The 27224-nt window shown below is 38.3% G+C and overlaps 1 protein-coding gene across 2 annotated transcripts in view; it reads left to right on the top strand.

The window, feature by feature from the left end:
* Window positions 1-27224, top strand: part of cdh13 (cadherin 13, H-cadherin (heart)) — a 275581-nt gene that overhangs the window by 239320 nt on the left and 9037 nt on the right. For both annotated transcript variants that reach the window (XM_057348011.1, XM_057348012.1), the window contains exons 11-13: window positions 11522-11664; window positions 24105-24338; window positions 25372-25590. In XM_057348011.1, the coding sequence (XP_057203994.1) occupies window positions 11522-11664; window positions 24105-24338; window positions 25372-25590 (596 nt within the window). The remainder of the gene's footprint in view (window positions 1-11521; window positions 11665-24104; window positions 24339-25371; window positions 25591-27224) is intronic.

Below are 27224 nucleotides of genomic sequence, written 5' to 3'. Positions count from 1 at the left end.
CCTAACGTCACAGGGGAAAAGTGAAATCATAAAACATATCAATGAGATCGTAGGAAATAGAAATTCACACGAATGAGCCACGTTGTAAAATAGGAATGAATCTCATCAGATTGCGTTGATATAGATTTATACATATGAAAGATTTTAAAATATTAAAATACATTAGATTGAAAATCGTGCTGGGTGACACGAAAAAAAGTGATATGAAAAAAGGGGTAAAATCTTGTCAGTAAACACAAATTAAAAGATTACGGTTTGCGACTGTGTTGAAACTAACCAGTGCTTTCCTGTAGCTCAGTGGTAAGAGCATGGTGCTTACGACGCCAAGTTTGTGGGTTCGATCCCAGGGGATGGCTCATACTTAGAAACAAATGTATAGGATAATGCAATGTAAGTCGCTTTGGATAAAAGCGTCTGCCAAATGCATAAATGTAAATGTCATAGAAAAACATAACTATTTTACAAGGTGGCTAATTTCAAACCCTTTCGTACATTTCAGTTCGATTTGCTTTCACGCCAGTTACGTTCGGTTTAGGGGTGGGGTTTCAGTATTCCTTTTTTTCTAGTATTCGTGTGTTTGCGTACGATTCACAACCTAGTAAAATAGTTACGAATTCACGTGAGATCAGGTTAAGTTTAACTATAGTATTTGAAGTAAAACCACATTTAATTTGATCGTACTACAATTACCATAGTTGAATTATGATATTTGGTAATATGAATGGTAATGAATCCGCCAAAAACATAGATATCTGTACTGCAGTTTTACTATAGTAAAAACCATTGTTAAATAACAACAAAGGCATGTATATGTAAACAAAATAAAAGAATTGAATTAAAAAGAATTACATTTATTTTGTTTCATGAAAATGCATTTTGCTATGTATTCTCAGTATTTAATGTATTTCTGTATTGTATATTAAAATACATAATTAAAACGAAGACCAAAAGTAATCGTCCCTAAAGGTAGCTGAAGGCTAAAGTTGCACCATTATTTCTCTTGCCGTTTATGCTTGTTGAGATCAGGGCAGTTTAAACAGGTGATGTACCTTGCCATTACCACTGCTAGTTAAACGACCCCTGCTCATCACAGACCACATGAGTTTTCACTCGTCCACGCTTTCTCTCGCATACTCTCATTCTATTCATTCTTCATCTCTTCAATGTCTGTCCTCTCACTGCCCATCTCACCTCTTTTGATCTCCTTTTGCCAGTAAAAAGCCCTTTGAAGTGCCATAGCTTTTACCTGAGGCTATAAGTGTCAGCACGAAGAAAGAAAACAAAGCACTGCAGGGGGAATGGACGGACAGGATAGCTTTAGAGGATACGCTAGGAGGACAACACGTGCCTTGGCAGGGTTTATTTTTATGTGCCTAAGGTTATGTGTTTACATACAGTGTGTGACCGCATTGAGCGTTTTGAAAATCTGCTGATAATTTAATTTGAAATGGAAAAGGATTGTATTAAAATAGAAAAAATAAAATAGAAGCATTTCTTGTAGTGATGTCATACTTTTGGACCTGTTTGTAGTATTAATATAAAGGAATAAATGTTGGTCAGATGCTTGTGTAAAACAGCATGTTGAGGGCATTAATTGCTGTCTACTCAGATTAAACAACATTATTTATCTTCACAATCATGCTCGAAGGGTGAATAAAGCAAGTAACCCTGTATTGGATTAGTTACAGATGGTGTGATAATGAACTTTTAACAAATAATGGAATGTGTGGAATGTTAATTACGCATTGGACATCTGTGCATGAGATTTCTGTCTGCCTGTCTGTCTGTATTACATCATTTTCTGTAACGCAGCAGGATTGCATATTAAAGTTTATATTCACAGATGATGCCCCATAGCTTTTAACAAGCAACCGAAAACCCGTGTATATATAGTAAAACCCTATTGATTTATCCGTCTACCTGTGTCCCATGGTAATTCTTAAGAACTGTGCTGTAAAATATCCTGTAAAAGATCCCTTGATAGAAGACAACCATTAAAATCGCTGCATGGTTATACAATGAATGGATCCCAACAGGAAGTGCAAACATTGGGATTGTTTTATGTGAACACAAGGATTATTACAGTCATTATGTATATGTACAGTGTTTGAGACATGCACATGGTGAAGACCTTTATAGTATTACTTAGCATACATTTTATATTTGGGAATTGAATGTTATATTCAGAAAACACAAGTAATTCTGCATCAATGAGAAAAAAAATCATTCTTATGTCATCTGTGATTACTCTGATTCTGATAACAAATCTCTTTGAATAGGCTCCATTTTCTTTAAATTGTCAGAACTGGCATAGATTTCTCCATACATACATACATAATTTACCATAAAAAGGAAAGGATGTATTTTGTCTATTGTATCTCTCTGTCAATGAAAGATAAAAAGGAAAATGGACTAGAGTCATTTAGTGGAGTTATTTCTTGGTTAATTTGTTTGTTATTTGTCGTGTCAGTCTTTTTGGTTGAACTATAGAAAACTTCCCTCATGTAAGAATCGTATTGTTTAGCAGTTAACTGCAATCCATATGCATTAAGCGTCGTTCTTTCATTTAATAAACTGCCAGACTTCAGAATTGTTTATCCTTTTTTAAACTGCACCTTGTTTCATGTTTTGAAGCTCTTGTTTGTACTGAAAATCAGTCTTCATCAGATTTGCCTTGGAGCGCTCCACCGAATGAGTAATTTTGTGGAGCGAGGTGAAGATGTTAGGCTCTCTGATGTGTTTGCTGAAAGGTTTTTCAGCGTTTCTTTTTTATTCAACCTTTATTCAGCGCTGTCAAGCTTGTCTTGGGGAAGGTGAGCGGTGCATCACTGCTAGCCTGAGGGAAATCACAAACATAGCCATTATCAGAATTATGGGATGGCTCATTGGGTGCAGGCTCTTTCTACTTGGGGTCGTTAGGGTGATGCAGAGGAGATCTTGGATACGTTGGGAAGGATTTGCGTGAAATTGTTTCTCTAATTCTTCAAGTTTTATGCATTAACCCTTTCCTTTACAGTCTGTATATGTGAGATCATCTAAGATGTAAATGTAGGAAAAAATGTGACTCTTAGAAGAGTATTGTTCAGGTTGTAGGTCCTATTAAGGTCCTATTTTTCTGGTTGCTATTTTGTTACGCACAGCAATGTGTTAGCAAAATGTCATGGCTCTGTTTTGAATGCAGTACTTATTGCTGGCTTTTGTCTGACACATTCTCCCATCTGTTCCATGACAGTTAATACTCAGTAACATATACTTTTAAAACTTTATAACACTACATTATCTTTGAACAGGACACAGTGTTTCTTTAATAAGCATAGTCATATCTCAATTTTAAGGACATCTTATAAGTAGAGGGTTTGGGGGTGTCTTCAAAAAATCTCAGATGAACTTCCTCCACTGAAATTTTAAACCTTCAGAATCATCTCTTATCGTCTGTACACTTTTAAGTGTTTCTGAACTGTGTCATATTGTCCAGGCAGAGAGACTAGGGCCTGCTTGGACCCCTGTGGAGACCCATCCACATCCAAAATGTAGCTCTTTCCTTGGATCAGTGCATAAATCCTAGCGCAGCTCTTCTTCAAAGCTGTCTTTGAATTGATCTCACTCCAGAAAGTTTCAAACAAACCCTGTATACATAATTCTGAGTTTGTTCCCCCCTTTGGCTATGCCGTAGTTTAAAGTTCTGAGAAAAGAAGTTTGGAGACGATGAGAACAGGGGCTCATTACGGCAGACCACATACTGTAGTCGCGACCAAGAACGCTCATTTCCGAAGAAACTTCTTATGCCAAACTTTAGCACTGCCTTCACGTGTGGGGTGCCAGACGGCTGTCGGAGACAAGTGGTATTAAACTAGAGACATTTGTATTTGGAGTTGCATACCATATAAAGTAATAGAACCATCCACCTGTTTTCTTAAAAATTGCAGCTTGAGTCGTCCTCAACGGGCCGTAATATATCAAATCTGTTCATATTATAAAACAGTTGAAATACAATCAAGTGTATGTGTGCGTTTGTTTATCCATGTGTGCATTTGAGGGTTCATAAGGTTTAAAGCATGTTAATAGAGGTATTGGTGTCAGTGGTGCAGGCTGTTAAGTGATGTCGTTGCATTGGACACAGCTGCAGTCTGTAGCGACGCCATATCATCTGCACGCTTCTAATTGCTCTGTTAGAACAGCAAGTGAAATCGTCTGTTCTGGCACTCTCGCACCTGCACTATCACACTCGATATTTAAAGTGTGCTGTGTTCTCTGTCTCGGCTAATTTAGTGGATGCTATTCCAAGCGATGGAAAATGATCATTTCTCGTGATTAGTGATGTCATGGGGTCCCTGACGTTGTTCATTGGTACAGGCTAGAAAGATGTCAGATGTTAGGTCACAGGCCCAGAATATGCTGGGATATGTTATGATTAAGATCTCGATCGTGACCTACATCAGGGTTTCCTTAACTGGGGTTTGCGAACCCCTGGTGGTTCACAAGGGAATTGCATGTGGTTCGTGAGGTACAATGTACCCTGTGCACATACAAATTGCTTCCATTACTTTGAGAAAATTTGAATCGCAAAACATTTTTTAGAAATAACAATAGTTGTGTAAAAATAAAATAAAATCAATATATACGTTTATATTCAAATAAATATTTTTGAAGTTAAATGATTGAAATATTGACTTCCTCGGGGGAGTAGGCTATCTCTCAGGGGTACTTTAAGTAAATGATTTAGGTCAAAGGCTGACATAAAAGTTTGAAAACCCCTGACCTAAATGACCGAACCACTTCTGTTTTCATACACCCTCTTCTTATTTACTTTGTTTTGGAGATGCAACACTCCTCTCTAATGTGCTTGCTGTGTGTTTTATTGTACTTAATGATTGCCCATTACAATGAAAACTATTTTTAATTGCATTTAACTTTGGCTTTTCCTGTAGAATATCATGTTTATTGTAGATTAGCATGTATTCATGTCTCATAGGTGCAGTATGGTCGTAGGTGGACCATGAATTAATCACCAGTGAACTTTTGCAGAGTTAAGTTTCAATTTGCTTTAATTAAAGAGTTGATTAATTACCTGTAATCGTATGTATGCATTGTTTACGTGAGTATATATATATTATATTTATCCAGAGGCCTTTGTTCAACAATGCACTAGCAGTAACTGTCTGCTTTTTAAATAATTAAAAGTAGCCTATTCAAAAGATGGCAACAGAGTGAGAGTTGCGAGACCTCTCTGAAGTGTGGATAAATTGCTTTTCTCCGAGTTAATTACAGGGTTGTGATTCTCAACCGATGCAAAGAGCTGCTTTTTTGTGCCTTATTATGATAATAAATTAGATTTTATGTGTTGCGTTGCCGAGGCATGATAATTTATGGAAATGAAGCCGAGGTAGTGTTTCCTGTTGCCTCAATTCTGCAGTTTAGCTCTCAGGCGATGAGCTCTTGCACTAAAGCGAAAACAGGGGTAAAAGAGCGAAAGAGACAGAGGGCAAATGGGTGTGTGTGGGGTGCGCATGCTTGATTGATGCTGTCCTTTAAGTCTTCATTCTCAAGCTCTTTGCTCAAGCTTACAGTAATGGAGTGAACATTCATCTGAACACATGTCTCACTATCCTCTGTTGCTGAATAAACTTTGCACAGCTTGGAACATCTTTGCTTTCGGGAGTTGGGAGCAGCATCCTGGCATCGTGCCACATCCTGAATTGCCTCCCTTGACAGTATGGAAGCATTTCATACAATAGTCAACTGTTTTACCCTCTACAAAACTTGAAACGGGGCGTGCTGTATTCAGTTTTCTTCATGCAACATAAAGTTCTTACACAGATTCTGCTACACAATAGGTTAATGGTAACTAGGAATGTAAAGTGTCAAAAATGATGGAAAAAGTACTGTATCATAAAACCAGTCCATATGAATCAAAACTGAAAAAAAAATGTTAAAGCCAGTTTAAGTCATTTATACTGTAATGATCTGATTTGGCTTTAGACTATTTTAAATATTGCATTTAGTTGCAGACTATTTATTTTTTATGACTTAATTGCTGTTGTATAACAAGAGCTGCGTAAAAACTCTTTTTGTGTTCCATGAAACAACATTTGAATTTTTGATTTTCTTCTTTGCTTACACACATCTTTCTAGCCTGTAAAATTGAACAAGAGTTTATTCTTTATAACTATATAAACGACAACTATATGGCCACGTGGAGGTCCAGCTCTCACTTTTGTGTGTGTGTTTACAGTATGTGTGATGTCTGTCAGAGGTTTGGAAACAGAGTGAGATGAATGAATGGTGAGCGTCAGTCTGAACTTTAACGAGCGCTTAATGGACAGGCGGGCAGAACGCACTGAGCCCGCAGAAGGGGTCTGATTCCCTCGGAGTCTGACCACGGCTGATTGATGGCCCGACTTTCCCTGTTTATATTTCCTGCCTCCCTGTCACATTTGTTTCCTTTGTACAGCTCTTTCTGCCAATACGAACGGAAATATCTGCAGGGGTGACAATGGTAATTTGTTCCAGGCATGAGAGAGGAGGGGGACCGGGGAATCGACAGGGTTTTACGGCACAGCTGCGTTTCATCAACCTGTGCATCTCTCCGCGCTGATCTGGTGGCCGACGGATGCACACATGGGAGATGAGTTGAGTTAAGCCAGTGTGAATTAAAACCACAGAGAAAGAGAGACAAACTCCAAACAAGAACAACGCGTAGAAAGTGAAAGTCTACATCCTTCTCTCCGTCCTGGAAGTGTAGCTGTTAGGAAAGGAATTGTTGGGAAAGGCTGTTTGCTGCTTTTGTGTTCACAAACTGCACTGGGATACTGTATTTCCAGTTCCAGTGGTTTTAAGGAATATTTCGACAGACACATAATTCCTTTTTACATAAAATCATCCTACAGTACACAATGTAAATAACATTCTGTGAAATATCTCAGAGAAATTTTTAATATTGACTGAATAAGTTCATGTCAAAAAATCGGTGTAAAGTTTCTATAGCGATTTTCACAATTTTGCAGCTGTTCAGAAAACACTGGTACAAACAGATGACAAATAGACGTAGAAATGTATATATATTTGATTGAATATTAAATAATATAAAATAGATTCATATGTTATATTTAGTAATATGTATAATTGTAAAAACATGTGGATATGTGACATGACTATTTGTGTTAACCAGAAACCATAATATTAACTGATAGCCATATAACGCACAGTTCAGTGTGTGAGGAAGGATTGCTTCTTCCTCATATAGTTCCATGCCATGGGCACGGGCTAGGAATAAGGGTTTTAGAAGTTAGAGACGAGAAGGCCAGAATGACACCCCTGCAGCAGAGATGATGTTTGCAGCTCTCCCCGGCTCTCTATTAAAAGCTAATGTGGAGAAAAGCACTTCTGGCCCCCAGGCCCTTCACATTGACACAAGAACATAAATGTGCACAGCACCTCAGGCCCTCTCCAGACCTACCATGATATGAAAGGGTGAAAAGAGTACAAAGTATATGGAAAAAAGTGTCTTGAGGACATATTCCTGGTGGGGTGAGGAAAAGGGTGGGTTAAAGTTGTGGGGGGTGTTTTCAGCAGCTGTACAGCAATGCCCTAACTATGTGGAAACTGTATTGTGTGTTTTTATGGGACTACTTTTTGCTATTGATTTTAATATGTGCATATTGTGTTTCTTATAACAAGAGCTAAACACACAGTAACAGAATAGAGAGAGGACAAGACATTTTTTGCATGCCAGATTATTTTACCTGTCTATTATTTTTAAATGATGCAGTGCAATAGCCGATGTCCTTCCGAATTTGAACCGAAAGGAATGCATTGAAAGACACAATTTTCCAACAGAATTGTGCAGTATTAAACAACCAGCTAAAGCACGGCATGCTAATTAAATGATCGCTGCTAAAAATATGAAAACCAAATCTAGTTGACCTCAGCATGCAGTGACGAACAAGTTCAACTAGTCTATTGTTAGATGACTTGTCTGCCATTACTATCCCCAATTGATTTGTTGTGCATGTGAACACATTTTACTATAATTGTGTTAAAGACGTGCATGGGAGGTTGAAATAAAGGTGACTTGTGTTTATGTATGTGTGTGTTTGTGTTTCAGTCCAGCTGTCAGGGATATTAACAGCACAGAGTTGGGTACAGAGACCTTAATGAGCTCCGCTGCCTAACAGCAACCACACAGATGTTAAACACACATGCACAAACATGCAAATTGCAATAAGCTTGTAGTAGGTACAGAAATTGATCGCCATTGGTGGTCGCATGTGTCTTAAACAATTGCTGTCAGAGACTCAAGTCCCGCTACAGTAGCAAAAACAATATCACAGTACATAAAGCAGTAGACCCATGATGCTCGGCAATAACATTAATGACAAAGGTACGCTCACGGTTGGCCATATACACTTGACTCCTTTTTAAAGAAAATAATTGGATGCTGGTGAGCGTCGGTCCAAACCACACTCAAATGCTGACAAATCACTATTTTCTTCTATATTATGTCACTTTAAATTCAAACCACCGACCCTAATTCCAAAGTTTGATGGAGAGTAAAAAAGTAAGACCATTTACATTGTGTGCAGCTACATATAATACCTTACATTTTGCCCTGTCCAATATGGTGGTGACGTTGACGTACCACAGCAATGCAATACATTTTAACATTGCACTTGCCAATACACAGCCCGACATGTCACACAACATTATTTATAGTTATTGCCTTGCTGTGTTTCTCTGTCTGTAGGATTGTGCAATGACAACGCACGCCTACATGAACCGAAGCTTGATTGCGGGTGAAAAGTCTTTGACAGCTTATTTGAAGTAATTAGCACGTATCGCTATAGATAACATATTAATTTGCATAATGCGTTTTTAATGACACACTAATGACATTGAGAGGGAGCTAATAGAGTGCGTAGACCGAAGAAGTATTGTCATAGAAAGAGTTTTCGTACGAAACATTTGAGCCGGTGAGTAGGCCACGCCCCTTTTCCAATACGCCTTTTGAGTTTTGCTAACTCTCTGATTAATGGCGTCGTAAAACGTCTGATAAACATATTCAAGAAATGAAATATCCATTTGTTTTAATGCCAGAATGAATTGCCAGTTCATCTAAATCTTTTAGAGTGCGCTGTCAAATTGAAATGAAGTGTTGCTGTGGCGCTGCTCAGCAGACCAACTACAAACCCACTCAAAAAGTCGATGGCTTTGACTTGTGCGTGTGTACGCGTGTGTTTGTTTGTACGTGTCAATAGAGCACCGAAAAATATACTGTGGAGAAAATGCCGATGCCGTGTGTAAATGCCTATGTATTGACTCGGGTGTACTGTATGTGTTTGTGTCTGTCAAAGGATTTTTTATTATTATATTTGAGAATGTCACACTAACGACTTTTGTATTTTTGTTCCTCTAGCACCGGTATGTGTCCCCGTACGCCTGTGAATTGGATTTGCCCCCAAACAAAGCTGTTCCCTTTTTTCCCAACCGCATAAAAGAAACTCCAGCAGCTATTGACTGCATTTATAGCCTTTGTGACACACTCCGGGCCTAAAAAGATTCCTCTAACAAATGCCAGCTGATTTTACAGCAGATTTACAAACTGTTCGCTTGTGCATCTGAGGCGGGATGTGGGGTATTTGTACCCAGCGCAGCGTGATGGTAATCTCATGCTAGCTTGTTTCCGAGACGCAGGATTGTCCTCATGAATCAGACAACATTTCCCTAGGATGTACTGTGATAGAATGTTGATAAGCTAGAATGGGTGTGGGAAATGTGTTTTGCTGTCGGAAAGAAAAAAATATCAAGTCTAATAGCTTTTGAGAGCACTGCAGTTGTGAAATCATTTTTCATTTTGGGATTTTGTCCCCACAATGTAGCCTATGTAGGTTTTACTACCTTTGTGGGGACAACATCCCAAAATGAATGTTGTCTCACAACAGACAAAGTGGTTTCTGGGTTTCTTCTATTAAAGATTTAACTTATAGTTAGCAATCGAGCTTGGGGATTGGTAACAAAATGTTCCCGTGTTCTGACCCAGGTTCTGGCATCTTGTATGTGTCTATAAATTAGGATGAATCATGTTGTTATATTACTTTTTTTTTTAAATTGTATTTAGTAAGGCAGGGGTTTTCAGACTGAAAACACTACTGGACATGACTATTGTTTCATTTCTTGGTGTTTATCTCTTCTTTTTTGCAACATGGATAGTTTCCAGAATGTTTATATTTGTATCTTTGTAGTAAGTTTTTCTCACTATAGTTAATTTTTTCACACTCAAAATGAAAGTTTCTACTGTACAAATACATTTGAATTGAGAATATTTCTCTTCAGGTTTATACATCCAACAAGTGTAGCCAACTGTTGAAGTTCTGAAACAATATGTTGTCTTTATAATATCACATTTACTATTTATCTAACAACGTTTAAATGGATCTTTATACATAAGAATTTATAGATGGAAATGTTGGTCCATCACGAAAGATTAATCTTATTTGGGGGTAAGGTTTGAAATCCCCTGTACTAAGGAATGTTATTATGGCAATGCAAGATGGATTGTATGCAGTATACAGTCGCTCACAACAATCGCTCCTTGTTTGCTAGTTCTGTTTTTGCTTTAGTGAGCAACTCAAAAAATGTTTAACCCCTCCGGATAGAAAATAAAAACTTTGTCGGTTGTGTGAATGTTTGTGTTCTTTTGGGAGAGGTATCTTGGAGTCAGCAAGATATTTTCGAAAATAAAATCCCCCCTCCTCTGTTTCCAAAGTGTCTCCCTGGTTTTCCTTTCTTGGCATTTCATTTGGTGTGTTTTCACCTTATTGAGTCTGTAAATCACAAACCAGTGACACGATCTCAGATGAGACTTTGACGCAACCACGACTGCTTTTCTAATCCAATCAGAAGGCACACGCACACAGTCATACATACACGTGCTTATGTATACTGGAGGTCATCAATAGCTTAGCCAATTACAAACCGGCTCATTGCTCTTTGAGATGTTGCTGCAGGTCATTTATCACGAGCGTACTCCTACGCAGAAGCTACACGTTCCAGTGGCTCTTCCTGCCCCATTTTTTCATATGTCACTTTCATGTGACCTTCCCGATAACCCAGCTTTAGACTGCAGTGTTAATGCTTGGGGTGATGTTGCTTAATGGTTGCTTGGCTGCAAGGTTGAAGCAACCAATGCAACAAGAAGTAATGCATGAGCTGTCAGCATTGTGCCCTTGTGTAAGGCACTTAACCGCAGTTTGCTCCAGGGAGTCTGTCCCTGTAAGTATTGCGATATATGCAAGGTGTCCCGCTTTGTGCCAGACAGGCTGATCAGCCTTACAGGCTCAATATGATTGGGGGTAGGATTAGGTTTAGTCATCACCCTGTCATGCACAAAGCGGCACCTTCCACAAACTGCCAGTAAGTTGCTTTCTGTTAAATGTAACTGTGTCTAATCAGGAAAATGTGAACTGTTTCTTTTTTCACTCAGTGTTACAATTTGAGTAATGAACATGATGTGTGTGCCCTCCAGGTTTGCCGTGTTGAGAGACCCGGCTGATTGGCTGAGCGTGAACCTATTCAAAGGCAACGTCACCACCAAGGCCATACTGGACCGTGAGTCTCCACATGTTCACCACAACCAGTACACAGCTCTCTTCATTGCCACAGATAACGGTAAGACATTTTGTACATGGTGGTCGTATGTGATTTTAAAACTTCTGTTGTGACATAATGAAATTAAAGTTCCTAATATTTCTTGGGAAGAAATTATTAAGGGTGAACCTCAATGATGGTTGGCCGAAATATGCTTGGGTCATATTTTGCCTCAAAATCAAACAAAATATATTTTTATGAAAGAAATCAACTTTATTTTTATTTACAGTGCTGCTAATGAAAAAGTGGTATATTTGAAGTGAAGTATTTATACATCATAATATTTGTTGTTCTGCCCTAAAATGCTGGTGCTCATCTTGATAAAAATCCCCATTGCGTCCAGACAGGGTGATTTTCATTACTGTATTACAGTAATGAGAATATAATGAGAATCATCTCGGAGAATAATGAAAATAACAAACAAACTCAAAAGTAATGAAATCCCATTATAGTCATGAGAATAAGGGCTTCTTGAGGGAAGATGTGCTTAATTGTCATGAAAATAATGCCATAATAAAAAAGTAAGTTTGATTCTACAGTACATACTGTAATTGAATTTTTTTCATATAACATCAGGATAAAATACAACCCTCGCATGTCTTTGTCACAACTGTGCTTCAAAAATGCGTTGTAGTACTGTGGCAGTGTCAACATGAGGGGCTCGGCACACTGAAATGTTTTTAAGAGTTTAGGTAAAACTCTACGATATTGCATGCATCAGTAAAACATAATTTCACTGTAGTTGATGATGTGTCTAAAAGAGAGTCGGCCACTGAGGTAGCTAACTGCCTGTGTTCGTAATTGGCCCTGAACTTTTATAAATGGCATTGAAAGACTGTGAATACTTAGCGATTTATTCTTTTGTCACCTCAATTGCCGGAGAAACTACGCCAATATAACGGCTAGGTCTATTTCTAGTCTTTTATGCAAGTCATCAGCCGCGCTTTAAATGGCTGTGATGGCGTGGCAGTGGATTATTCTCTCGCCACAGAAAATTACACACTTGTGCAGGTCACATAACGCAGTCTTTGCATTTGTGCTGTCTGGGTAGTGTAGTAATTTCTCTCACTTGGCATAAACAACATTTAATTAACCTCTGAGAGACTCATTTCTCAGTGTCACATCTTTAGACAGGTACACTTGGCGATATCAGAGAAGAAATGTTTTAGCGACCAAGCTCTCTCTCTCTCTCTCTCTCTCTCTCTCTCTCTCTCTCTCTCTCTCTCTCTCTCTCTCTCTCTCTCTCTCTCTCTCTCTCTCTCTCTCTCTCTCTCTCTCTCTCTCTCTCTCTCTCTCTCTCTCTCTATTCAGAACCTTTCTCAATTCTCTCTCTCTCTGTTTCACATGAGGGAATTGGGGCGTGCGAAAGATGATGATTTTAGGCTGAACTACTTTGTGTGATCATGAGGAAAGATAGATTTTGTATTGTGAGGTCATGTAAGTGTAAGTGGCTTTACATCAAAGGTAGATGAACTTTATAGTGAGGTATAAATAGCAAGCTATACATTTTAAAAAATACATTAAGAACAGAGCGCCGTTGCCCAGACATCTTTCGGCGTGAATATGCAAATCTGACCTGAGCTTAAGATCGATAAGTGTTAGTGTTTCGTACTTACAATGCATTATTAATAATAGTTTGCTGAGGTTTTGAAAAGGTTAAGGGGACCTCAGCCATATGTCAAATTTAAGAGTTATTATTTTTGAATTGAGATGCAGACATTTCAGATACAGTCCGGAGGCTTATTTCAACAAATGTCAAATGGCCAAAATAAAGTTTGCTTTGAGGTCACTTACTGCATTAACTTTCTCTATCTGCCTTTTCAGTGTAGTTCACTGATGTCAGATGGAAAACATTGTCTTATTTTTAGTTTAGAGTGTCTTAATATTTTTCCTCCCTACGGAAATTGATGCATTACTGTATATGGTGCATGGTAGTTTGGGATTCTCCATGGCATCAAAGAGATGGTTCACCCAAAAATGAAAATTCTGTCATCATTTACTCACCCTCTTGTCATTTCAAACCTGTATGGCTTTCTTTCTTCTGCAGAACACAAAAGAAGATATTTTGAAGAATGTTGGTAACCGAACAACGGCGGTACCCATTAACTTGCATTGGTTTTGTGTCCATACAATAGAAGTGTATGGGCACCGCTCTTGTTTCTTTAAAATACCTCCTTTTGTGTTCATACAGGTTTAAAATGATAACAGAGTGAGTCAATTGTGGCAGAATTTTCATTTTTAGGTGAACTATCCCTTTAACAGCATTAGATTTAGATTTAGCTTTTTATCCTCCTCAAGTGTTTGTGGACATGTGTACAGTGCTGGATTTCTTCTGCCCATGTTTCCCTGATATCCCAGGCAGATCTAGACTCTCTATTCCGTGACAATCTGTCCGATGATTGCATGACACGAGTGTCACACTGGTCACTAAGAGGCTATCGATCTGATCTGGAGTCTTATGTCTTTATTTCAAGGGCTCAGATGAGCGCTCTCTCTCTCTCTGACCGCTGACCACAGAGAAGATGTGAGTGTTGATTGAACAAGAATGATGGAGGAGAGAAGAAAAATGAGAAGATGGTGAACTGGTAGAGAAGAGGGCAGATAACACTAGCTGGAGAGTTACGTACTATAAAAACTGTGTGCATTCTTACAAGGGAGCTGCTAACTTTGCTTTCTGCGGCCAATGATGTGTTAACACACCTGATCACCTCGTACTACGCGTGTATACGTGAAATGCATGTTCTCTAAATTCCTTATTTTTAGGAACATTGATTGTTGTTGCCTTTTTTAAAGTACATTCTCCTATTCCAGTTCATTTTTGGAGAGACAGCTACAGTAGAAACAGGTGTTTGTGGGTTGCTGATTGTGATGCTGCCAAAACATTGTTTTATGAACATCCCAACCATCCCTGCATATGCAGCCTGCAGTAGCCGCAAAAATATTGGCTCAACCAATAGTTTGAGTTTGGGCGGGATTAAGTTGGGGCTAATAGCGAGATTCAGCATTAAAGTGATACTTCACCCAAAAATGAAAATTCTGTCATCATGTACTCACCTGTGAGTTGTTCCAAATGTGTTTACATTTCTTTGTTCTGATGAACACAGAGAAAGATATTTGGAATAATGCTTATAACCAAACAGATCTCAACACCCATTGACTCCCATAGTAGGTAAAATTACTTTATCTTTTTTTGGTTCTGTTGAACACAAAAGAAGACATTTTGAAGAATGTAGGAAAGCAAACAGTTCTGGGGCACTTTTGACTACCATTGTTTTTCCTACTATGGTTGTAAAAACAAGAACAAGAAGGCAGGACTGTGACAATAGTTTTTTTAAATGAAAATGTTGTCAAGTTAAGAACTTGAAATCAAAATCTAAAACTTGTAAATATAAAAACCATGTTTGTTTAACGAACATAAAATGAATGAATGAATGAATGAATAAATTAATGAATGAGGCATTTATATTGCACTTTATTGTGTGTTGCAGTACACCCAAAGCGTGAATTTATATTTGTAATATTTATAAATTTATTGTCCAACCAATGTAAATATTTTTTATGGTAATCCAAGAGATTTGTTTCAGTGTACCAGTTTACCTTCATTTTTTCTCCTAATTTTTTATATGACATTTTTAAGGAAACGAATCATTTCATCGCTGTCCTTCTGAAACCTTGTATGTCCAAATTTGCTATTTTTCATTAAATAAAAAACACTGTACTTTTTAAATGATTACATACTGAGTTGTCAGCATTGAAGAGAACTTTTTATTAGTGAGATATTTGACAAATGTAAACGGTGACCAATAATAATAATTGATTCGTGTCAAAAAAATAAAAATCACGAAATATGGAGATATGAGGTTTCAAAAGAACAGCAGTGATTTGTAAATTCTGGATTTTAATAAACATAATAATAAACATTATAATACTCTATAGCACTCAGGAACAGGTGGACATGTGAAAAAATCTGAAGGAGCGAGATGGAAAAATGAATCCATTTTGTAGCTCCCAGTGTGTGAAGCTGCAGATTCACTGGAGTGGTTGGGAACTGTTGGAGTGAAACACAGTTCTGAGCCTGGTGTGCTTAGTCTAGTCTGTGAGCCCGAGGTTAATGACTCAAGTCCTTCCGACACCTTCTGGAGCTGCACTGTGCTCAGAGCCATGGAGATGGAGGTGCTTGCGGAGGGTTTGACGTTTAGAGAGACTAATCAGTTGTTGCTGTGTGTGACACAGGCAGATTTTTTGTGTGCTGTCATTCTTCATTGTGCCAGCAGATGTTACACCGTTCCATCACTCTATAGGGAATGTGTCTGTACTTGGCATGCGAGTTTGTGTAGATCTGCCTAACGCATATATTTTAGTCCAGCTGGAAAGTTAGACACATACGATTTTCATTGTGTTCTTGTATAGACAAGGACAATAGTTATCGAATTATACTGTATTTTTTCTCTTCACCCAGTGTCTTCTGTCTAAGGCACTTCTTTCTTCCTCTAGACATACAGTAGCATCATTAATACCACCTTGAAATTCAAATCCTATCAACAGCATCTGGTTGCCGCATGCTGTGCTTTTATGCGATGTCGCAAGCGTTCACCGTGATGACTGGTACCCATCTTTGCATTTAATTTAAATCTTCAACTCACCATTTGCTGTTTAAGGCGACCATTGTATTACAGCTCTGTTAAAGAGCTAAAAGGCTCTTTAAGTATGCGTAAGAGGTTTGTTTGAAACGCTAACAAATGACAATGAGACTTTTAGAAATATGTGTTGTAGGTTCGCGTTCATAGTTCTCTAGCTCTTAGGTACTTGTAGGATAACATATTGAGTCAAGATTGTTGTGTACCCATGGGTAAAAGAATATGATAAATGAGATGTTTATATTGCTGCAGTTGTTTCTAGACAGCAATGAGATTAAAAAGAGAGCAAGTGAAGACCTTTCCGGTTCCAATACTCAATAACACAAGAAACAGAGAACGCACGCACGCGTGCGGAACCCGCTTGAAGTCCCAGAAGTCACTGCGGCGTGTCCATCCAAGTTCGTTCTTCCGAGGCTGCCTCGCAAGACCGGTCTCCACGAGAACACAAGTCTGTTCTTTGCGTTCTTGTCTGTTTTTAACTAGTTAGCTAATGTTATTTATTTGGCTTGTTTTCAGAAATAATCTACAGGGACTCTATTCTTTGTGGATGTGTACTGGTAGTGTTTGGGCCACAAAAGCGTGCATGCGCAGTAACGCTTGTTTATAGTATTGCTTTGAAACCATCTACTGTATATCCCTGTATTCCTCATTTGGGCCTTTTTATATTTCTATTAAAGAATTTAAAGAGAAACATCTGAGACAAAGTTGATGCTTCAATTAAGCGTAATTGAGATCTTCATGAAGTCTAGAACTGGACAAACAATCACAAGAACATTTTTGATGTTAACCATCATGTCACCACGAGTACTGGGTAAAATGATATTTGTTGAATGAGATCTACCCGAAGAGCCAAGGACATCACGGTTCTTATCTATATCCAGTTTCGGTTCTCCAGTACGTCCCTTGTTAACCTCACTCTGCAGTCTCTAAACAACCAAAACAAGTCTCAGGTTCTTAAGGGTGGGAGAAGGGTCTGCTCGTGTATAGGAGGGCATAAAGCATGTACTTTGAGACGGAAGGGTAACAAGAGGTGTTTTGGCGGCTGTAGACAGAGACATTGAAATAGTTTTTTCTGTCAGGGTTGGTGGAAAACCAAGCGCTTTAACCAAGCTATTCAAAGGTTGGTTGCTTTAACCAAGCTATTCAAAGAAAATGCTAGAAAAACACTTGAAAGCACTACACACTTGAATTGTCGACTAAATTGATGCTGAATGGCTTCTGCAGACCCTGCAGCATCTGTTTTTGTCTCTTAACTTTGAAGTTTGAAAGCCATTAGAAGAGCACCGTACAACGCAACTTGTGTCACATCCCCGTGTTCAGCTTTAAAAGAGGAAACTTAATCTTTGTGATTAAGAGGATTTCGGCTTTAAAAAACGATGTCAGGCCCTGATTCAATATTATAGACCGATGAAAGGATGATCTAAGTATCGTCAAAGCAAAGTTCGGAAAATAGCGAGAGTGTTCCCTGCTAGTTTCTCATTAAAGAGAACCCATGAGGCTAATCAGAGGGTTTTGTTCTGGGACTCGCAGGTTTAATCGGCTCCTCGTTGTCAGGTTCCAGCTAAGCCTCCTGTGAAGCTGGACGGTCTGACTTTAATTGCATATCAATTTTCTCCCTTGTTAAGTTGACTGAGTGTCGACTGCTCGACGTGGTCGTCTGTTGGATTGTTTCTCTGTGGTTCCTCTACAGTACTCGTTGTGAAATAAGAGGTTTCCGGAAGGAAAGAATATCAGATTTGACTCTCAGATACTAAGTGTATGTCTAATTCTTCTCATGTTTTGTTTTCAGTTTTTCTCAGTGAACCTTAAAGGGACAATTCACCCAAAAATAACAGTTTTGTCATTATTTACTCACCCTGGAGTTGTAAATTCTGAGTTCCAGATCTGTTTAAATTTCTTTGTTTTGATGAACACAGAGAAAGATATTTGGAAGAATGCTTGTAACTACTAACAGTTCTAGACCACCATTGACTACCATAGTAGGAAAAATCACAATGGTAGTCAAAAGTGCCACGGCACTGTTTGCTTTCCTACATTCTTCAAAATATCTTCTTTTGTGTTTAAGATATTTATAAAGCAATTGAGGGCAAGAACTGTTTGGGTACAAGCATTCTTCCAAATATCTTTATCTGTGTTCATCAGAATAAGAAATGTATACAGGTTTGAATCAACTTGAGGGTAAGTAAATAATTTTATTTTTGAGCGAACTGTGCCTTTAATGAACATTCGTAATAGGGATTTAGAATATAACCTCCCTTGTGAGATCATTAGTTGTATGTAAGTTGTTTTGTGCTAACTGTCCTCATATCTCGTTTTAATTGCGTCATTACTGGTGCATATTGCCACAGTAAAAATCTGGATTTTTCCTTTAGGAAAAAAATGAGTTTGAAAATGTATATGAAACAGAAATAAAAGTTATGATGTAAAATGAAAGAATGCTTTTTTTCTAGGTCACTGATGAAAAGTAAGCAAGTTTTGTGACCTTGATCATGTTATTTTGGACAAAAGATCAGATATTCATTCTCACACGGAAGCACACAACACATTCTTGAATAATGTTGTTAATAATAAAGTCTTGTTTTGTTCAGGTCAGCTAGAGTAAATTCTAGGGGATGTTTCTAAAAATTCATGGTAATTAAAAATTAATATTTTTCTATGAAGAATCTTATGTTTCACTTTTAACATAAAAGAATAATAAGAAGTATTAATGATTTGAATGAGCATATTATGAATTTCCTTGTTACAGTATCCTGGTGCATTTTATTCCTGGAAGTTTTTTATGTAGTAAAAAGTCATTTTCTGAAGTGAGCGACCACAGAATTCCAAAATCCCTCTTTGTCGTCACTCTGAGACCTCCTTATTACATCCTTGTGTTTATTGAAGTTCTGCATCTTTATTGTTTCCCCAAGTGTTTTCTGCCGGCTATTTAACACATTTCTATTCCTAATATTTCACCATCTTTAATAGTCATCAGTGCATGACATTCTGCATAACTTTTTTTGTTTCATGCTCTGCCATTAGGCATAACCTTTAGTAATAGAGATGTTTCTTTTTTATATGATATTGCAGGCAAGTGGGAGACATCGACCAGCAGCCAACCCCAAAGAGACTTGGCAACCTTGGTCAGCTTAAATGCCTCTTAAAGGGTTCTCGAATTAAAATGATGTCATCATTTATTCACCATTTCTTTCCATTTATTATTATTTTTTGTTTTAGAAATCAGTGTAATGCCATACTAGACTAGACTTTAAAGGGGTCAAATGACACGGCTAAAACAAATATTATTTGTTTGTTTTAGATGTAATGCAATGTGTATACACGATTCAAGGTTCATAACCGCTGTATTTTCTACATACCGTGCATGTTTGTATCTCCTCTTTGCCCCGCCTCTCTGAAACGCGCCGATTTTTAACAAAGCTCATCGCTCTGAAAAGCGAGGTGTGCTATGATTGGCCAGTTAACCAGTGCGTAGTGATTGGTCGAATACTGCAAGCGTGTGACGGAAATGTTACGCCTCTTACCATATTTTGGAACATTTCCAAAGCAATTGTACTGACAGGTACGCCCACCTTACTTGCGTATACATTTGGGCGGTCTTAGTCAACTCATACCACGAACTGATGTAGATTTGTGGGGGTGTGGTTACACAAGACGTTTCAGGCAGGTCTGTGTGAGCATTCGCTTTTAGATAGAATGCATCTTTTGTTTCGACACTTTAATTTTTGCAATTTTGTGAGGAGATAAAAACACACCAAAGTCACAGAAAAACACGTGTTCACGCCATATGACCCCTTTAAAGCAAGTTTCGACCTTGACATTCCTAAGGGTGTGAAAATCATTTTGACCTATTGCATGACCTGTTTTTCCAGGGTTTGCATAGAACGTCTCTTTCTACAAAGATGTCTTGTCTTTGATCATATCCGCCAGACAATGATAGGTGGTGAAAGAGAGAGAACGACACGAGACTGAATTGGACAGACATACGGATGGGGCAACACATGGTATCAACCCAAACCGCTGTAGTCAATAGATCTGTCTCGCATGAAACCAACATGTGGAATAAAGCACCATGGACCAGTGGGTCTGTACCAAAACACCCAGTGAACCGAGGGTTAGACTTAGAGGTCTGGTGGGCTGAGATAGAGTCCTGGGCTGTCACAAAATCATTACTACAACCAATAAACATCACCCTCTGCAACGCCTCCCAAAACTTTACCTTAACACGGATGCTACATTATAGATTTCTTAACAACCTCACAACTAAACTTTTCAACTATAGGTACACTTTTGAAACTCTCACATGCTCATTGATTTATTACAGTTGTACTTTAACAATTTCTAACATTGTTTATAAATGCGACCTTAATATAAAAAGAAAAGGTTGAAATGTGTTAGTTTTAATAAAAACGTTACTGCTGGAACGTGTCTGTAGCTGAAAATACATTCATTTTCTTGACTACGCTTAAGCTCTGTTTTCGGCTGCCCATAAAATCAAATCAGTTTTCACAGCCACAGTGAAAATGTATTTTTAATGCAGAGGGAGACAGTTTTACAAGACTAACCTGCTCACAGACAGCTGTGAGACTCAAAGCTGTCTATCCCCTAAATATCAACAATGTTTAGCGATGCATTAGGTGGAAGGCGAGAGCAATCGTGTTCTTGCAGAGTGAAACAAAAGTGTTGTAAAAAATGAGTAAATCACACTCGTTATGTAAAGAAGAAATGACAACCCCAAGCTCCATTAATGCTGCATATCTTAAAAACATATTTATGCAGACAGCATGCAAAATGTATCATGAATAACCTTTATATCAGCATGTTAAGCAAAACAGCGTTCAAATGAAGTATTTATGCGTGCTATATACTTCTTCGGTTTTGTGAATCAAAAATGATGTCACAATGCTCGCAGGTTTCAAAGATGAGCGATATTAAATGATAAAGTGCGTCATGAAGTGCTGGCTCTGATCTGCAGCACATTTTATGGCGCATCTAAATGTGCGTAATAGACCTTCAATGTGACTTAGAGGATGAGGAAGATTATAGTGCTACAGCGGATAATAATGATGATGATGATGATGATGATGAAGATGGTAAATGCGTAGGAGAGAATGTGTCCTTTGAAGGCTCAGTGAAGTCAAACAACTTTAATGTTTCCAACCACGTTCAGCAAGCAGATGCTTGTGTAAATGGAACATATTTGCAATTCTTCATGCATGTCTACTGTGATTCACGACAAACACAGGAGGAGAGACAGAGCGGTGTACATAAAGCCTGGCTGATTCGTGGAGTTTTTCTTCATTTCATGCCTTGTTGAAAAGTTTGATATTTACTTTTTAAGTGATAACTGTCTTTTAAAGCCTCAAGTAAGAGTGTTGTGATTTCATTACATATTATGAAGGCTGTATATAACAACGTTTGAATATGTGTGTATATGCACATTTCTATATTATGTGGCCACAGTTCAGATGTTTTATTGGATTGTTCATCATTGCATTGGGTGACAAAATATTGAATTTCCAGAAGAGTAAGTCGGTAGATTGAGGAGATTGAGAACTGGTGTGATGATGATGGAAGCAATATGCGCTAGTCTCAAAACGCACTATTAAAACACCCACGTCTGTTTTTCAAGGCTAACGTTTTTTTCCAGTCCTCTGGAAAAGAAGTCACACTTCAGAGAAGATATTGTGGGGTCAGTGGCAATATACGAAGAGCCAGCGATGTTTGTTTTAACCAGACTGAAACTAATCGTAATGAAACCTTTTCATATTGCTGATTTTGGAAAGGTTGGGGGCGTTTGCTTTTCATCTTCTATTTAGATTCAGAAGAGTGTGCTTGTTTTTCTTTGAAATCTATCAGAATGTTGGCGACTCTATATGTCTCTCAATATAAATGTATTGCATGCTTATGTAAGCTCAATAGCTATCTTAAAATAAACTACACTGTTTTCATGTATAAACTTCAGCGTGTTCATGACGGCTGCTTTATTAAACATGCATGCGGGTATTTCCCTCAAAGACTTATCTTGTTGTGTTTTTAGATGTTGCTTGTTTGGGTCAGAATGCGGTCAATAGCTATCGGTCAGGGTGTCTTCTCCACCAAGAGCAGAAAGTACATCCAGTTATTTCTGAGTGCTCCATACACCATAACAGCTGGCTGTATTTGCAGTAACAGTATTAGCCTTGCCTTTGACATCTTTCAGCTGTTGTTTTACTCGAAGTGATGCAAATATGTATTTACTAATGCACACATGCAGTGTCTACATTTTGTAGAAGGTCATCATTTATTCATTAGAGGTCCATTATCACACAACACAGTATGGCAGAATATATTTAAACCTGTAAAATATAAGAGCATTGTTCTAAACACTGAAAAGCTATCGTGTCTGCTGTTTTTAATAGAACATACAGTATTACTTATTATTTATATTCATAATCGACGTCGTTTCTGGGACGTCTGTCCACCATCTTCAGTGAGCTTGTCTTAGTGTTTTTTCATGATCACTTTCTTTGTGAAGGATATACGCAGTGCGGAGTTTGGCAAAAGCAAGGCAACATAATTAGGTTGAAAATTATTTGGAAAATCCTTTGTATCAGGAGACATTAAAATAAAAGAATATCATTAGGTTGAATATCATTTGGAAAATCCTTTGTATTTTATCACTCTAAGATGCAATTACGGTGTTAGACATTTATTTTGTGTATGCCATTGCACATTGTAATTGCCATTGTTTTTGGAGATATGTTGAAAAATGTTCTACATACAGTAGCTGATTACATCACATTACCGTTCTTATGAGTAGAAAATCAATAAAGCATGACAAGGGCGACTTTGTTCTGCCTCTAAATGCTGTCTGCAGTCATACAGGATTGATGTTGTTGGAACGGACCCCATTTCTCTTTCTAGCGAGACGTTATTTGGACTGCTGTTTTGACACCAAGCCTTTTCTCCTTTCCTTTCATGCCTGAGCGTTCCTGGCAACATGAGGACAAAATGGTTCTGTAATTACTGATCCTGTCGTCTGATGTTAATTGCGAATGACCTCCAGGGCTGTTTGTAATTATGCAGTCTTGCAATAACCGCTAATCTCCTAGAAACAGAATATTTTGAAAAGTATTGAATAATGTAGTTTTTTCCCTCTGCGGTATTCAATAAAGTCCAATTTGATATCAATTGAAGCATCTTTTCTTTCAAATCAAGATGGTTTTTGATAGCTCCAAGTCAGCAAGTGTCTGGAGGGTCATTTTCTCTTCAAACGGACAAAAACACTCGTCGACTTTTCAACCGCTGTATTGGTTAGTGAATTTACAGATGGCGTTTTATAGTTTTAGCACTATTTATCTGTATGCTTTAGTTTGCAAGACTGAGCCCAGTGATAAGTGTAAGCACAATATTTCTGTGTATAAAAGACATTGACATGGCATATAAAGCCAGAAGGCTTTAGTCAAGCCACAAGTCTTTGAAGTCGACATGAAATCAAAAAAGACCCTATCTTCTTCCTAAATACACATTTCCTGGTCTTATTGTGAATGATGAATGAATGGGGAAAAGGTTTGAAGCCAGTTGCTGCAGCCAGTCACTCTTTGATGTTTTAAGTAGGTGAAGACTTGAACCACTTTAAGCTCATTGGATAACGCTAGGAAATGAAGTGTGCAATTTTTTTATCTTAAAATACTTTTTCCTATCCACACGTATGAGTTGTGCTGTGATGTTGCGTTTTGTAGCGTGAATCTACAGTGGCTTTTTAAAACATTGCTCTGTTGTTGTGATTTTTCCTTTGATAGTACAGATCAATTTCATATACACCCTTATCTCTTGCCCCATTAGGCAGTCCACCCGCCACGGGCACAGGTACGCTGATAATAACGCTGGAGGATGAGAATGACAACGCGCCCTACATCTTCCCTTCTGTGGTCCGCGTGTGCGAGGACGCTAAAGACATGAACGTGGTCGTGATCGGGGGACGAGACAAGGACATTTATCCTAATACGGACCCTTTCAAGATCGAGCTTGGCAAACAGCCAGGCCTGGAGAAAACATGGAAGATATCCAGGATCAATGGTAAGTTAGTTCTCAGATGGCACTGAAATGGGCATCTGCCACCTATATAAGGCACCAGGTCGACAAAATGATGTAGTCGGATGAATTCCAATTGGATTAACGTTGGGATAAAAACCTAAATGACACGGGGAATCTACAGCATCATTCTGTTTAAGTAAATATAGAAGGTGTTTTATAGGAGAACCTGTTGAAAACTTTAGCATTAGAATTTGTGTTTTGGATGCTGATAGGCCACCTCAAAGGAACAGTGCACCCAAAAAAACAAATCTGTGATTATTTTTGTTTGTTCTATTGACACCAGGATGAAAATCTAAATGGGTCTGTTCAGATGCGTCAGATGGGCCGTATATGTTGGCGTGGTACTGAGAAAAGAGGATTGGTTTTAAGTTACGAACAGTGGGTGTCTATCATTAGATATCACACAGACCAAATAGCTCTGTGTATTTTGGGTTTATCTTAGCAGACTCTCGATTACCCATCTCTCCTGAGGACAGGCATTCAAATATAGAAAGCCGATGAATCTCCAGACTTCTGTTTGCTATTTGAAAAAAGAATAAGTGGAAGATGCTGTGATGCAGAGCAAAGAGACCGATGATGTGACGCTAAGGGAACAGTACACCCACATTTTTATGAAAATTCATCTTTTTCCAAACCTTCTGTGGGAGACAAGTCATTTTAAAGGATGTCCTTTTCCTTATCATTAAAGTGAATGGGGACTGGTGCTGACTTCATCAAATTTCATTCTGTTCCAAATGCAAAGCTATTGTGTGGCTTCAGAAGACTTCGAATATAGCTCATGATCCATATACCCATGTTTAGGATATTTTTGTAATGCTTTTTTGTGTGTTTTTGTCATTTTGGAGCTTGAAAGTCTCCATTCACTTTTAAATATTTGGAAAACCTAGGCCAGGGTATCTTTAATCATCACCTTTTGTGTTCCACAAGAAGCATACATGTTTAGAACGAAGGTCGGGGTAAGAGTTTTGACATCTTCGCCCAGACATGAATTAACCTTTTCTTTTGTCCTCTGCAGGTACCCACTCGCAGATCATGTTGCTGCACAGTCTTAAAAAGGCCAACTACAACCTGCCTCTGGTTCTGACCGACTCTGGCATCCCTCCCATATCCAACAACACAGATCTCAAAGTTCAGGTGTGCACCTGTAAGAAAAACAGAATGGACTGCAGCGGCGCCGGCTCGGTCCAAACAAACCTCGTGCTGCTGCTCGGCCTGGTTCTGCTCTCCTTCCTCTGTGAGTATCACCTCTTTCCAACCCTTGACAACATTCATTCATCCTTACAGAAATGCTGGAAAATTCCAGGTGATTTGCTTTTATAGGCAGTTTAAAATTTTGATGGCTTCTAATAAAGTGCAAATAAATATAGCAAGTGTTCCGAAGGCACGATTCTGCCTGACAGCAAAAATATATGGAAATGCAGAACCTCTGCAGTTTTCTACAAAAGCCATTAACTTTCTTAATCCTTGAACTTGGAACCTCGCTTATTCTGTTTCGGCACCAGCACATCTGAACACACTTCTCCGGGCGTCTTTTAAAGGACTTTAAACTTGTTTAGATTCAGGTGGCTGTACAGTCCAGTTCCCAAGCTGTTCGCAGACCCGCTTATATTTATTCAATGTGTTTATGTGCCACATTATTGAGGCCTAAAGGCCAAATAAGCTGCTCTGTGCACCTTAATGTAAATCTGAATACATTTCCATGGTGGTATTAAGTTTTGTGTGGGATAAATGAAACGACTCTGAAAATAGCTTCGGTTTTTGCAGTCGTAAAATATTGAGGGAGAGTGTGCGACTGTAGTTACATGAAGTGTCTATGCGCCATCTTGAGTTTTAAGTTCGAGACACGGGCGAATTTATCTGGTAGGATCTTTTCAGGACAAATGACCTCATTAGTCTTTTAACAGTTGCTTGCATCCAAAGGCTGTACTTCAGTCAGCTTGGAAAGCTGAAATGATATAATTCCAACTTGGACAACTGCAATAGGTTCATGAGTCAACCCTTGCAAGTGCAAACATAGAGAACCAGTTTAATTTCAGACTCAAGAAATCTTCCAATGGAAAAAACACGACAAAATGAAGAATAAAACACAAGAAATAAAATAACAAAATAGTACATAAACAACAGTGAGGTTAATAATGAGACTTTAGGACTGCGCCATCTAGAGTTTCATGCCAGAACTACTGTGTCATTTTGTCGTTGTCTGACTTCAACCCATATTAAGATCGTACATGAAGTCAAAGAAGTATGTGACATAACCTGCAGTTTTATGCCGATATAGAGACAAAAGTTACCGATTGGAGCTTATAAAAATAAAATAAATAAAAATGCTTTTTAGGTCAATTTGTCGTTAAATATCTTTCTACTGCATAATGAGAAAGAGACATTGATTTTTTTATGCAATGTCCCTTTAACCCAATGCTTGAGAACAGGACGTCATCCATGTTTGCATCTTTAGCTCGGTGTTAATTCTAATGAGTAAGACTCTGTATACCTTGCTGTCAAGTTTGGCAGGAGTTTGGCCTTTTCCCCAGAAGTCTTTAGTGGCTCTGTATCTGTTTACTATAGTAAATCCTCTAACTGCGTCTGCATTAGGAGTTGATCCATATCTGGCTAGATTTACAGCACAGAAAGAGGCAACGTTATAGCCACAAGAGAGACATAGAAGCATTTGAAATAATATGCACAGATTAAAGGCTAGTTTACAACAGGTTTTAAACGTCCCTCGTACTCGTAGTGTGTTTGGCGTTGTGTTTGTCCCACAGTTAATCTCCCGTCCAAACCTGCACACGCTCCCTTGGCGACTGTTTCCCCCAGCAATAACATTAATAATTCACTCCTTCAGTGAGGGTGGAACATAATGGAGCTTTT

This window comes from Triplophysa rosa, linkage group LG12, assembly GCF_024868665.1.
Source record: "Triplophysa rosa linkage group LG12, Trosa_1v2, whole genome shotgun sequence".
Taxonomy (NCBI): Eukaryota; Metazoa; Chordata; class Actinopteri; order Cypriniformes; family Nemacheilidae; genus Triplophysa; species Triplophysa rosa.
Note: the sequence above shows the minus strand (reverse complement) of the source record. Positions and strands in the feature narration are given on the sequence as shown.